This window comes from Marmota flaviventris, chromosome 2 (assembly GCF_047511675.1).
Source record: "Marmota flaviventris isolate mMarFla1 chromosome 2, mMarFla1.hap1, whole genome shotgun sequence".
Lineage (NCBI taxonomy): Eukaryota > Metazoa > Chordata > Mammalia > Rodentia > Sciuridae > Marmota > Marmota flaviventris.
The window spans coordinates 117,847,331-117,861,547 of NC_092499.1; the positions used below are offsets into that span (position 1 = coordinate 117,847,331).

A 14,217-nucleotide genomic window follows, 5' to 3' on the forward strand; every position below is an offset into this window, starting at 1 on the left:
TGGGGATGTAGCTCAGTGGTAAAGTGCCTATGGTTTCAATCCCTAGTATTCCCTCCCCACCCGCACCCAATACAATCCTTTATCTGTTCAATAAAGACAGAAATACATATTTTATAAGGTGTATGAGGGGATTAAATGTGATAGTGCATTTACACTCCTTAACCAAATGCATGATATTTAGTAAGTACTCATAAATAACTGCCTCTCCCTGAATGTAGGGTCCCCAGTAAGAGATGTAGTAACCAAGACAAAGGACATGCCACTCTTTCTTATCTCCACTCTGAGCTGACTTCTATGGGAATGCTCCTTTCTTTCTTACACTTAATGTATCTTTCAGTTTTAAGTGGCACTTAATTAACTATATAATAGCATGTAAAGCACATAGCACAGCGTCTGTTACAGAGTAGGTGCCAATTATTGGCAGATAAGGTGAATAACTCTAGAAAATCAGAAGTATTAGGCTTGAATAACAGGTGGCCTAGGAGATAAGAATGGAGTTAGAAACTACTTATAGTAAATGGAACTTCTAGATAACAGTGTTTTCTAATAATTATAAATAAGCTGAGGGGCTGGGATTGTGGCTCAGCAGTAGAGTGCTAGCCTAGCACGTGGGAGGCCCTGGGTTCGATCCTCAGCACCACATAAAAATCAATCAATAAATAAAATAAAGATATTGTGTCCAGTTACAACCAAAAAGTAAATAAAATAAATGAATGAATAAGCTGATTTGGAACGCAGTGCCTCAGAAGATGGAGAGAGTTCCCTATTACTGAATAGAGAATGGATTGAATATTATAGAGAGAATTCAAGCAGTAGGAGTGTATGACATTAAACAACCCTTCTAGTACCTCGGAGTAGCCCAATAATTTTATTATAATAATATAGAACCCTCGGTATTATAACTTCTTAGTTCATCCGTTGTAAGTGAGAATGTTGGTTCTAGATAATCTCTAAATCTGGGTTAAAATTCTGTGGTTCAGGGCTGAGATTGTAGCTCAGTGGTAGAGCCCTTGCCTAGCATGGGTGAGGCACTGGGTTTGATCCTCAGCACCACACAAAAACAAATAAAGGTTAAATTCTGTAAAAAAGAAGTAAAGAAAATTCTGTGATTGATTTCCTTTTCATTGACTTATGGCTTTATAGAATCCTCTTAATTTACTTTAAGGTACAACTGTAACCGCTATAATGAGGATGATGCAAAGGCAGCAAGAGATGCACAGGAGGTAAGTACATTTATAATAGGATAATATTTGAATAGGAATGCACATTGTATATTCATTGGGGAATGATGCAGCAGAAGTTTTCAATAACGAGGGATTTGTGGAAGCCAGTTGTGGTGGTGCGTGCCTTTAATTCCAGCAACGTAGTGAGGCTCTAAGCAACTTAGCAAGACTCTATCTCAAAATTTTAAAAAAATTAAAAGGGTTGGGGATGTAGCTTAGTGAAAAGGGAACCCCTGGGTTCAAGTCCTAATCTCCCTCCGCCAAATTGTGGATAGACACTCCAGTAAATATAGGATATCTGTTTATATTTAGAAAGGAAATCCTGTCCAAAAATGCTATCAAGGACATTATTTCTTGGCTTTCTTTTAATTAGTCAAGTTGCATAATTTCAGGTATTACTAGTGTCAAACAGAAAGGAGAGTAGAGAACAATTGTTAAATGGCCTTTCTGCTATTTGTAGGCAATTATGTCACTTATTTTTTTGTTTTTATTATCTTATTGTTCTTAGAGTTTCACAATATTTAGGTCCTTTAAAGGGCAAGAATATTTTTGAATTTCAATATTGATTTAAATTTATTCAGTAGAATTTTATTTAAATATTACCTTAAATATATTCAGTAGAAAATTACTTAAAAAGCATTATCCCAGTTGTAAACTCTTATGCTCTTAGCAGCTATGCAAACTAAACAAACTAAGAAAACTACAAAATCAGTGAGACTCAAGATTTGTTTGGCAAATATGTTGTTTGCTGAAATGACTGTTGATGGGCTGCTGTATGGCAGTGTTTTTAAAATTTAGTGTTACTGTACTACTACCCCTGCCCAATCCGCATACTGGGAATCAAACCCATATCCTTGGTTTTCATCCCCAGCACTGCAAAGAAAAAAGAAATCTGCTTCTTGATAGTTTTACATCTTATTTCATGCTATAGAACAGTACCATCCAATAGAACTTTTTTTGTAATAATGAAAATGTTCTTTATTACCACTGTCCAATTTGGAAGCTTACCTACCCAGATGTGACTTCTGAGTGCTGAGAGACTAATTATTTTATTTTAAACATTCATTGCATACTAACTAGCAGAGAGACTATAGTCTTCCTTCCTGTGCAATAGATATCAAAACTTAGTCCTCCTGTCTGAAATTGTACCCATTGATCAATAATTCCCCTTTCCTCCCCTGCTCAGCTAACCATTTATCATTTATCTTTATGCTCTCTGTGAGTTGAACTAAGTAAGATCATACAGCATTGTCTTTCTGTGCCAAGCTTTAGCATAACGTTCTCCAAGTTGATCCTCTTTGTCACACACACAAAAAAAGGATTTCTTTTTTTTTTTTAAGATTGAGTAATATTCCATTGTATGTGTGTATACCACATATTCTCTGTCCATTCATTCATTAATAGACATTTTAATTGGTTCCATATCTTGGCTCTTTAGAACAATGCTGAAAAAACATGGAAGTATAAATATCCCTTCAACATGATTTTAGTTCTTTTGGCTATACTCCCATTATGTGGGAGTACTAGATTGTTTGATACCAACTTTTGTGCGTAGTAATTATGTAACCTTTATTTTTCTTAATGGGTCAGCGATCTAGAGCAGCTCTTCAGAGGTACCTGTTCTACTGTAATCGCTATATGAACCACATGCAGAGTCTACGCTTTGAGCACAAACTATATGCTCAAGTGAAGCAGAAAATGGAGGAGATGCAACAGCACAACATGTCCTGGATTGAGGTGCAGTTCCTGAAGAAAGCAGTTGATGTCCTCTGCCAGTGTCGTGCCACACTCATGTACACTTATGTCTTCGCTTTCTACCTCAAAAAGAATAACCAGTCCATTATCTTTGAGGTAGGGATGGCTCCTGGATGTGGAAAAAGACCACCTTGTGTTGTAGGACTGATTCCTTGTTTTTTGTTTTTTTTTTTTTTTTTTTTTTGGTGCTGGGGATTGAACCCAGGGCCTTGTACATGTGAGGCAAGCACTCTACCAACTGAGCCATATTTCCAGCCCTTTCATATATAAAAGTCTATACATTTTATATATGGTCTCTTTCATATATAAAATGTATAGAGTTTTGGGCTGGAGTTGTATCTCAGTGGTAGAGTTCTTGCCTAGCACATGTGAGGCTCTGGGTTTGAGCACCAGCACCACATAAAAATCTATATTTCGAGAGAGAGAGAGTGTGTTTTTTAAAGACTTCCATCCTTTCAGACAATGTTGATAAACATAGTACTTATTGAAAAATATAAGAAATTTTTATTTTTTGTACTAAACTACATTAAAATTGATGTGTAGTATACAGACTCTGAAATCAGCCCTAGATTTGAAACTTGTCTTTATCACTTTTTGGCTCTGTTGCTTTGGAGCAAATTACTTAACTTCTTATTTCTCTATTTTTAAAATGGGAATATTACCTTTCTTGTATATTATTATGAGATTTAAATGTGAAGGATCCAGGTAATTTGCTTGTACACCTGTCACTTCATAAATTCTCAGTGAAACTTTTATTCAGACTAGACTAATCTGTGGGATTAGAATTTAATATTGTGGTTACCTTTTATGAAGAGTAATGACTAAAAGGGGGCTTTCTGCAGTAAAGGTTTTTCAGGTAAAGATGCTCATTTAAAACTGATGCTTGAGGGGCTGGGGTTGTGGCTTAGAGGTAGAGAGCTCGCGCCTTACGTGCAAGACCCTGGGTGTGATCCTCAGTACCACATAAAAATAAATAACTGAAAAAAAGGTATTGTGTCCAACTACAACTAAAAAATAAATATTTTTAAAAAATTAAATTGATGCATGAAATATTGATGCCCATAAATGTATAGACAATAATACTGACCAGCAGATGGGAATTTAGATAAGAAACATGTATTGAACTAGCTATAGTTCTAAAGGATAATAAAATTTAAATTTTCCATACATTGTTTTTTTGAAATAGGTATATCAGCTATATCTGATAAGGTATAGCTGCAGCAAAATGTGAGCAAAATGGGGTTCTGTTTTTTTATTCAAGTTTCCTTTTGAGTTTTTAGTAAAGAATAGCTCTCAGATTTAGAAGATTCCAGAAGACTTTCAGTTCTTTCTAATTGTTATCAATATTCTTGCAGAGGCACTAAGATAAATCTTTAGCTTTTTTTTTTTTTAACATTTTAATAATTGTTCTGGAAAAGAGAAAATACATTATTATAGGTGAAAGTATCAGTGTTGAGAGTGATCTATAGTCAGCAAAGCAGCCAAACTGGTTTATCTTTTTGCTTTAGTTTGAAACCAACATTTATTATGTATTATTTTTCTTGCAGAATAACCAAGCAGATCTAGAGAATGCCACAGAGGTGCTTTCGGGCTACCTCGAACGAGATATTTCCCAAGATTCTCTGCAGGATATAAAGCAAAAAGTACAAGATAAGTACAGGTAAGATTTTTAATAGCTGTTGTGTAAAAGTTTCTGCTAGTGTTGGTCTAGAGTACTTAATGGTGACATTTGACATGGTGAAATTGTGTTTAATATAACCAGTACCAAGAGGCTGTCATATTTCCCACAGATTTCTTGTGTCTATTGGGCAACAAGTTTCAGATAGTAATATTGGTGAAGCATAGAGGAGAAATTCAACCATTTACCATATGGCTGATTATACTTCAGTTTAGCTTTTAACTATTCAGTTTCTACCCCATAAGGAAAAAAGAGCTTAAAAAGGAAAAGTGTTCATTATGATGAAAGGGTGAGAATAGAATGGTGTTATCCTGGGAATCCTGGATCATGGCTCTTGACAAGTGAGCTATAAAACTTTCTTTTTAGAATTTTTAGATTTTTTTCTTTCTCTCTTAAGGAGAGATATACTCTGTCATGGGAATAAAAAATACTTCAAAGATATGCCATCTCTTAAGCTGCAGATGTAAAATTTTTGATTTCTCAACACAAAGCTCTTTTCCCCAATAGTTTTTGGTAAATGACAATATCTTTTTTTTTAACAGTAATAGGAAACTGAGAGTTTGGAATATAATACAATTTAATCCTTACTAATATTTTTACTTTTCTTAGCCAACAGTAGCTACCTCATTGTATTTAGAACTTTCATAATTAATAGACTTTATTGTTGTGAATAAATAACCCATGAAATTACTCCTTTCTGAAACAGTTACTTAACTGCAGGACTGTGGGATTAAGTTTATCAGAACTTGAAACAGTTTATGACTGTAAAATTAGAGTCTGGAAATTGGAACTTAAAAAAAAAATACTCAATAGCATTAAAAGCTGTTTGATGTGTCTATACATCTAGACCTTGAAAATATGCCAGGTGATTGGTTAAACTGTAGGGGTGCTTAAAAATAAGTATATGCCTCTTTTTTATTATTGGAGGCTGACGACAAGTTTTTTTGTTTTTGTTTTTGTTTTCTCTTTGACTACAGATACTGTGAGAGTCGACGAAGGGTTTTGTTACAGCATGTGCATGAAGGCTATGAAAAAGATCTGTGGGAGTACATTGAGGACTGAGAATGGCCCTGCATAAAATGAACTCTGAAAACTTTACCATCTAGAGTGCTCATGCAATTAAAACAAAACAAAAACACAAACAAGGAGGCACTAAGCCTATTCTGACACCGCTGGTCTGTAGTACCAGAATTCTGTTTTGTTAACGGAAAGTTTAAGTAAATTATATTGTAATAAAAAAGGTAGATAAACCATTGTACAACAGTATTCTAGGCCGCCAACAAAAGTGTGACAGACACACTAAAAGCCCTCCAACTTTAACTTGTAACGTAGCTTCATTCTCAAAGCTGACTCCTTTTTTCTTTTTCTTTTTCCTAAGTGTAGTACAGTTAAAATTTCAAATAGCTCCTTGACACTGCTTTTCATGTCCAAACCAGCCATTTTGTTGTACTTTGGTAAAGTACCTCTTCCCCTTCCTCCCCTACACATACAAATATACCCACACACACAGACTGATTCTCTTTCTCTCATACCCCAAGGTCATGAGTGAATGATGATTAGCTCCTTGTAAAGAAAATTCTTGGGATGGGGAAGGGGGTAGGCAGCAAGAGGATTAAACAAACAAAAAACAACAAAAAAAAAAACTTTGTATATGACTTTTAAAACAAGAGGACAACACAGTATTTTTCAAAATTGTATATAGCGCATATGCATGGATAAAGCAAGCGTGGCACGTGTTTGCATAATGTTTAATTACAAAAAAATATTTATTCTTTAAAAATCTTCAAGATTATGTCTATTTGCTGTGCATTTTCTTTTAGTTTGCTTTATCTTTCCAGGGTTGGGGTTGGGATAAAAGGTGTGTTTGTTTAGCACCTCTGGAACACCTAACTAGAGCTCTTCAATTTCCCTTTCTTGAGGTTACTTTGCCCTTTCTGGTTTTGTTATGTCTTTTACTGGCCATAGGCCTCAGAATTCCCAGCTCTTGATCAGGAACAAGGCAGTCAAGTTCTGAGTAAGTTCTCTGTGGCCTGTTAAAGACTGCAACAGGAAGTTTTATTGCCTCAGTTCATGAATGATCCTGTTCCCAACTTATTCCCCCCTCCATGGCTTCATGCCTCTCCCCAGGCCTTCCTTGTGTGCCCCATGTCATGCACACAGCTATAGGCTTCTTAGGCTCCCCCTCACATCAAGAGGAAGCATTTCAGAATTATTTTTTTCCTGTTTTTGTTTTCCTTTAATTGCTGCTTTGAGCCTTTCAAAATTTTAGTTTTGGCTCGTCTTACCCCTTCTCTCCGTTAGGGTGTCAAATAGAATGTTTTTGCTTTAAATATAAATAAATAGCCATTCACATAGTCTCAAATTGTGAATTTAAAATGGCAGATATTGAAATTGCTTGTGTGTGTTGCTGTGGGTTCAGTTTGAAGGCAAACACCCCTAGAACATGATATTTCCCATCCAGTGTATTTATCTAGAAATCACTGAGTTTGCTTCTTTTCTATTGTCAGCAGATAAGAGAATTAATAATGCATTTTAGCTGTGATGTCCATTTTTATGAAATTTCTACTAAGAGCTATGTTAAAAGTAAAGGATGGTGGTGGTTTTATTAACTATATACCTGTTTAGGCCATTCTGGCTGTGATATTTTTCAACAGGTCAGCATCCCTAAATCTGTCAGTTTTATACAAGCGTGCAGAGTGAACTAGGCAACTAGATTAAGAGGTCTAAATATTAAGACCAGTTTTGGCTAAGGACCTCTTTGTCTTCCTTTAAATGTCTTGTGCCTAGGGAGTGTTTACCATTTGTGAGGCAGCTTTGTCTGCTCTTGCATTGTACATCTTATTACTCCATTGGGAAGTAGGTTCACTTTCCTCTGGCCTTTTGCCTAAGTTAGGCTTTGCTGAATCAACCCTACTTTTCCTTTTAGAAAAGGTTGTTACATGAGATGTACTTGCAACTGTTCTTTTCCCATCAAAAATCAGTGAATGTTTGCTGAGTGTACTATGCTGCTTCTTAAACCACTTGTTGCTTTAGGATCAACTTTATCTGTACTCTTTTTCTTCCCCTTCCTTGCCACCTCAGGTGCAAATCTGAACTCACTGTCTGCTTCTTCCCTCTTCTCTTCCTTCACCAATCATCCATTTGACTTTATTTTACTTTAAATTACTGCACCAATTTTACAAGACATTTATCAAAACTAAAGAGATTTCTCCCCCTTTCTGGTAACTTTGAAAAGCAAACAGAGTTGCTATGTAGACACATGATGTGACTCCCTCAAAATGCTTTGTGTATGTGTGGTGTTTAAAGAAAAATCTTTGCAGTATCTAGGTTTGAGTGTCTTACACTCTCTTCACATGCTCCCTTTGCAACAAGTATACAAAAACAGTGTGTGCACTTAATAATATCAGCCCCCACCCATGGAGGAACAGTGCTTTCTAGAGATGCTTTTTAGTTCCAGTGTTGGCATACTACCTGAGGTTATTGCAGTTGTGGGTGCATTTCCTAATTCGTATGGATCAAGGTGAACTGTCTTTTCTACTTCCAAGCTTTTAACAGCTATCTCTGTATTTGACAGACTTCCCAGAGTTGATTGCTTTCATTGTTAACTTCAGTGCCCCTAGCTGGGATAGGCAAGCCATATTGTATAACAGCTTCCCTATTTCACCTAAGTCTATCAGAGGGCTCTATTCACAGTAAGCACCAGGGTCTCCCTGTTTTCTTGAGGTCAGTTATATTGTCTTTTGAAAAGTGCATGCTTCATTTGAACAATTCATTGAATAGCAGATGGACTTAAATGATTTAAAATAAAATTTTGATCCAAAGCTCAGGATACAAACAATAGTGGTAAAATGGAGTAGCATATAATATCATCAGACTAAATTTTGTGTAATTTTTCTGCGACCCAGATTGTATGTGTTTTATGTGTGTTTAAATAAATACATTAAATGCACATGTGTATACATACACACATATACAACAGATCCAAGAGTGACTGACTTAATTTGAAATGGTTGCATCTGCAGTGTAATATGTGGTTCAGCCTTGATTAGGAATTGAAATTTAGTACAAGAGAGGAAAGGACTTAATGTGACAAATTCTTTTAGCTATATATCCCGGTATAGAGCACTTGGGGGATGGGATGGGGTGGGTTGGTGAGACAATCAGATCGGTAAATTGATTAAATGCTCCTAACCCTGTAATTTTGTGCATAGAGCACCCTGTGCTGTGGAAATAACTGTTCTTAGATTTTCATTGTAACTGGACTGTTCAGGTTGCCCAGAGGGAAAGAACATTCCTAATTCTAATAAAATAAACTTTTATTTTGTTATTCCATTAGTTACTTATGTTTATTTTAGAGTTTAAAAAATGACCTATAGGTGGCTACCAGCCACTTGTATGTATTATGTACCTTATTCACTGTTCCTACTTAATATATCAGGATTTGGTTCAATTTCTTTGCATTTAGGACTTGGTTAAATGAAGCTTCTAGAGTATTTTTTGAAAGCTTTCCAGTTTCTGTGTCTTGAACATTGAAGTTAGATTGCTGTTTGTGTTGTAACAGTGGTACACATTAGATGCTCAGTAGATCTTTGAATATCAGGTTTTTTATTTTTTAATTTTATTTTGGTACTGGGGATTTAACCCAGGGGTGTTTTACTGCTGAGCTATATCCCCAGCCTCCCCCCACCCCCACCCCCCTTTTTTTTTTTTTAATTTTGAGACAGTGTCTCACTAAGTTGCTTAGGGCTTTGATAAGTTTCTGAGCCGTGCCTCAAACTTGCTTCCTCCTGCCTAGCCTCTTGAGTCACTGGGATTACAGGCATGTATGTGCCACTGTGCCTAGGCTGAATATCAATTTTTTTAAAAAGATAGGTACATTAAAAGTCATTCTCAGCCTCAAAACTCCTTTATGTTACTTCCATTTTGCTCTCTCTTAGAAGCTGATATTTCTGATAGGGATGAAGCAGGAGACTTGTCTTGCAGAAGGTCTCAAAGTTGGAGAGTTATTGCTATTCTAAGTCCAGATTTTGGGGCAATTTAATTTGGTCTGTTGGATCTATAATTAGAATTCACAATATCCTTCAGTCTGGGACCAAATAGCATTGGACTTTACAGTAGTCTGTATAATTTTCTTATTCTAATCTCAGAATGGCCTAGTATTCAGGATCAGGAAATGTAGTTTTTTTACTATAGTGTTGTATTTTTAAACGACATCAACACTACATGAATGCCTACCACGACTACTGAGAGAATATTGTTGTATACTATCTCTGAACTTAATTTGTCGTTGGCAGAATTTACAGCTAATATCCTATATTTTGCCTCATTGTTAATAAACTAGCCATGAATAGAAGAGAAGCACTTTTCATCAAGCAGATTAGGGTAGTTAGTCCTCATGTAAAGGTGATCCTATGTGATGGTTGAAAACAAATGACTTAGCATGATTAGATTTGATAAGTAATGCCCAATTAATTTATAGCTATTTATCTAGTTATTTTCAGTATAAATAATTTTGGGTAGTCTACTGGACCTTGATACAAGATTTATTTTATTACTGATAACTGAAAATGCACCAAACACAGATATACATTCGACTTCAGCCTTCATCCTTGGAATTGGATGACCTTTGGAGCTTTAAGAAGATTATAAACAGTAAACATGGGAAAGTCTTAGATCCTTCAGAATCAGGAAAATGTGGACCCCTCATTTTCATATTTCTTTGGGGATAAAGTTGGTGCATATTTGATTTGTTTTAAGGGATTTGCAACTCAGAAATGTTTTAATTGGAAATCAGTCAAATGTCCAACATAGAAATAAACAGGAAGACAACTTTAGAATTGTGTGTGTGTGGAATTAAATCCCATTTTTGGAGCAGCTAAAAATTCTCTCAGCAGAATGGAAAAGTTACTAATGTGAGATTCTTGTGAAAAGCAGTTTTCAGACAATAATATGATTCATGGGACCATGGATATGCTAATCCAAGGTCTCAAGTAGTTCAGAAGATTCAAACTGAGATATCTATCGACAAGAATAAGGTCTGAGAAATGATAAATTATATTTTGCTGTGTTTTATGAAAATATTGTGACGGTCAAATAAAAGTGGAGGTGCTACAGGAGCATTGGTGCACACTTGCCATCCCAACTCTTTGGGAGACTAAGGCCTAAAGATAGCAAGTTTGCTGACCAACTTAGTGTGACTGGCTCAAAATAGAAAGGGCTGGGGTTGTAGCTCAATGATAAGAATGATTGGCTAGCACACATGAGGCCCTTGAGTTCCATCCTCAGTCCAGGGGTAGGGGTGGACAAAACCTACTTATAAATAATAAGCACATCGGTGCCAATTCAGAAAAAAAGAGCTATAGACTCCCAAATGCAGAATCATACCTAGGAACTGGAACAGCCATTTTGATGCTTACACCGGCATTGTCTGCCATTTGTATCCACATCATTCTATCCAGTAGTTTCTGATTTTCCTGTTCCTTACCCCATAGCTTGAGGCTGGGACAGACACAGGTAGACAGAACCAATTAGATTCGTTGTGCAGGATCATCAACAAACCTGGCTTACCCCAGTGAATAGGAAGGCTGATCTTCGTGATCATGGTTAATTTTATATGCATCATAGAAGTTGTCTTACAAAACTCAAATGCCAGGAAAGTTTTGTTTTTTAAGTAAATGTAAGTATTAGTATATAATAGGTCATTATGGCTATTAGTGTTTATTATGTGTATCATGTCTGTTTCTTTAAATTCATAATCCCACTTTATAAATAAGAAAATAGAGAAAGTGCATAGTTCCCTGATGTCATCCTGTCAGCAAGTGGTAGAATGAAGTTTCAAACCTAGGTTCCTTCAGTCAACACCCAAAATTCTAGGCACTGGAGATACAGCAGTGAACAAAGGATCTGCTGATTTTTCTGAAGCCCTTAACCATGATTCTACACCAAAAAAAAAAAAAAAAAAAAAAAAAAAGGATTGCCCAGGACTACTTAGCCAATTAATAGAGCTGGAGCCACATTTGACCACTACACTATATTGCTTTTCAAACAGCCTTACCCAAAAGCACTGGCTAGAGGATTTTCAGCCATAGATTGCCTTGAAAACTCAATAATCAATTCTTAATTATAGCTCTTTTCTGTTAAAATCATGTGACTTTTGTTAGTAACCACAGATATACTGCTTACACATGCACCCCCAACCACATTTGGGAGACATTCTAGCAATTTAATGAGAGTTGAGAAGAAATACAAGGCTCCATATTTCCAAGCCCTTTCCGGAAGACCAGTCTTAACTTCAGTTAATATTGACTCTCTACGCCTACAGTAACCTGAGTAATATTTGATATAAATTTCTCTTTATTAACTGTATATGTGTAAAAGTTTGATGTTTACCCTTCAAACCGCCTACCTTTCACCACAGAGTATTCAAGTTTCAGGGTGAAAATCTGGGGTGTGGTTATAAAAAATACAAAACCTGTATACTAACCTCTTGTAGACAGTGTATTCCCTATAAAGGAAGCACTTACGCTGAAAAATGTGTTCCTATAGATTTTGGATTTCCTTCTAATGATCTCAGTTTCCTTCTGTATGCATAATAACAAAACAGTGCCCTAGAAGCCACTTCAGTGCACATTAAATGGCTATTAGAATTTTGAATCTAGGCCTTGTGCAATGTGGATCAGGCTCTGTGGAATTGGTTAGCAATATTGAGATTCCTGACAGTTGAGCAAACACAGAGCAGGATTTTGTCCTAAATTTTTTTGGAAACCCTATCCAAAGTTGCTACTTGAATGTCCTAGTTTTCTCTTGCAGGGAAAATCTCTTGCTTTGTGTATTCCCATCTTTGCAGATCACCATTTTCTTGGAGAACAGCATCATAAAATGATAATCAGCATTTACGGAGCACCTTTTGTGAGCCTACTTGAGCAGTAGACATCCTTATGGAATGCTCTAAAATTGTTCTTGCACCTGCTCTCAAGTCATTTATAATTTAATAGCTGGTCTTCCTGGTATGAACAAAGTTGTTTGCTTGCTAATAAATTCCTACCCACATATCCTGACTTGTGGTTCATTTTTACCTAATCTAGGGCAAATGCTAGAATTTTCTAATAAGGGATGAAACTGACCTGAGTGTCCACCTGCTTTGGTAAAGATGCTTGGTTTGAATAGGAAATATTTTGTATCCAAAAATCCTTATATTAATTTGGAATATTGTAAAAGTCTTGGCAGCAGATGCCAGAAAATATGCCTAATGGTTGGTGATAGTGTTTTGCATGATTTTAAAGAATTAGTTTTTATCCTTTCATTCTGACCAACTTGCAATAAAGTAGGCTAAAAAATGTATTTTTAAAGAACTCTGTGATGTGTTCTTGTAAAATATTTAGTACAAGTCAGTGCCTTACAGTGATAAAATGTTTGCACACCAACTAATGGAAATATGATTGTTGGTTCTGTAAAATTGATTTACAGATTCCAAATGCTGTTTTGGGGGGAAACTGGATTGTGTGCCCTCTAAGATAAATTTCATTATCAAGCACCTAACCCTGAACAGATAGACACCCCCAAATCACTGAATTGAGCAGATCAGATAGGTTAGCAAAGAGTTGGAAACAGATGTCCCCAGAATAGGAATTCTTGCCTTGTTTTAAATTGACATATAGAAATTTATTTATAGTAAATTGCATACACATCTTAAGTGTTCAGTTTGGTATTTTGGCCATGGTGCACATCTGTGTAATAACCACCCAGAAAAAGCTATAGAATATTAAAATTAAGTTCTCATCAAGTACCTTTAAAATCTTCTTTGAGCCCCATCCCACTCCAGTGATCACTTGATGGTTTTTAATCACTGATGATTTGTTTTGCCTGTTTTGAATTTTATATAAATGGATCATACAACACATACTCTTGCATCTGGTTTCTTTCATTTATAACATGTTAAAGACTCATCCATATTGTGTGTATCAGTAGGTTGTTCTTTATTGCTGAATAGCATTTCATTGTATAAATGTACCCCAATTTGTATATCTCTTTTTTTGAGTAGGCTGTTTCTGGTTTGGGGCAATTTGAGCGTTTTGTGTTTTTGTTTTTTTACTTTTTTGTAAATACATGTTTTCATTTCCCTTAGATAAATACCTAAGAGTAAAAAATTTATAGGTGATATGGTAAGCTTGTATTTATATAAAACTGCACTCTTTTTCTCTACAGTGGTTTTACTATTTTACTATGCCTTTCAGTGATATATGAAGTTCCAATTGCTTCACATATGTCAACATTTCCTATTAATGCTTTTTTTAATATTTACTTTTTAGTTTTAGGTGGACACAGTATCTTTATTTTGTGTTTATGTGGTGCTGAGAATTGAACCCAGTGCCTCACGCATGCTAGGCAAGCGCGCTACCACCTGAGCCACATCTCCAGCCCCTATTAATTTTTTTTATATTAGCTATTTTAGCAGGAATGATATAACTTGGCTTTTTAATTTATATTACTTTTACCTGATGATTAATGATATTAAGCATGTTTTTATATGCTTATCTTCTATTTGCATATCTATCTTTTACT

General features: G+C 35.6%; 1 protein-coding gene across 1 annotated transcript in view; it reads left to right on the forward strand.

Moving 5' to 3' along the window:
- The window catches only part of Arih1 (ariadne RBR E3 ubiquitin protein ligase 1), a 120,861-nt gene extending 111,873 nt beyond the window's left edge, over positions 1-8,988 (forward strand). Inside the window, exons 11-14 of the mRNA XM_027925737.3 lie at positions 1,166-1,223; positions 2,814-3,074; positions 4,526-4,638; positions 5,634-8,988. Coding sequence (XP_027781538.1) covers positions 1,166-1,223; positions 2,814-3,074; positions 4,526-4,638; positions 5,634-5,718 — 517 coding nt within the window. The 3' untranslated portion in view covers positions 5,719-8,988. The remainder of the gene's footprint in view (positions 1-1,165; positions 1,224-2,813; positions 3,075-4,525; positions 4,639-5,633) is intronic.
- The last annotated feature ends 5,229 nt before the right edge of the window (positions 8,989-14,217 follow it).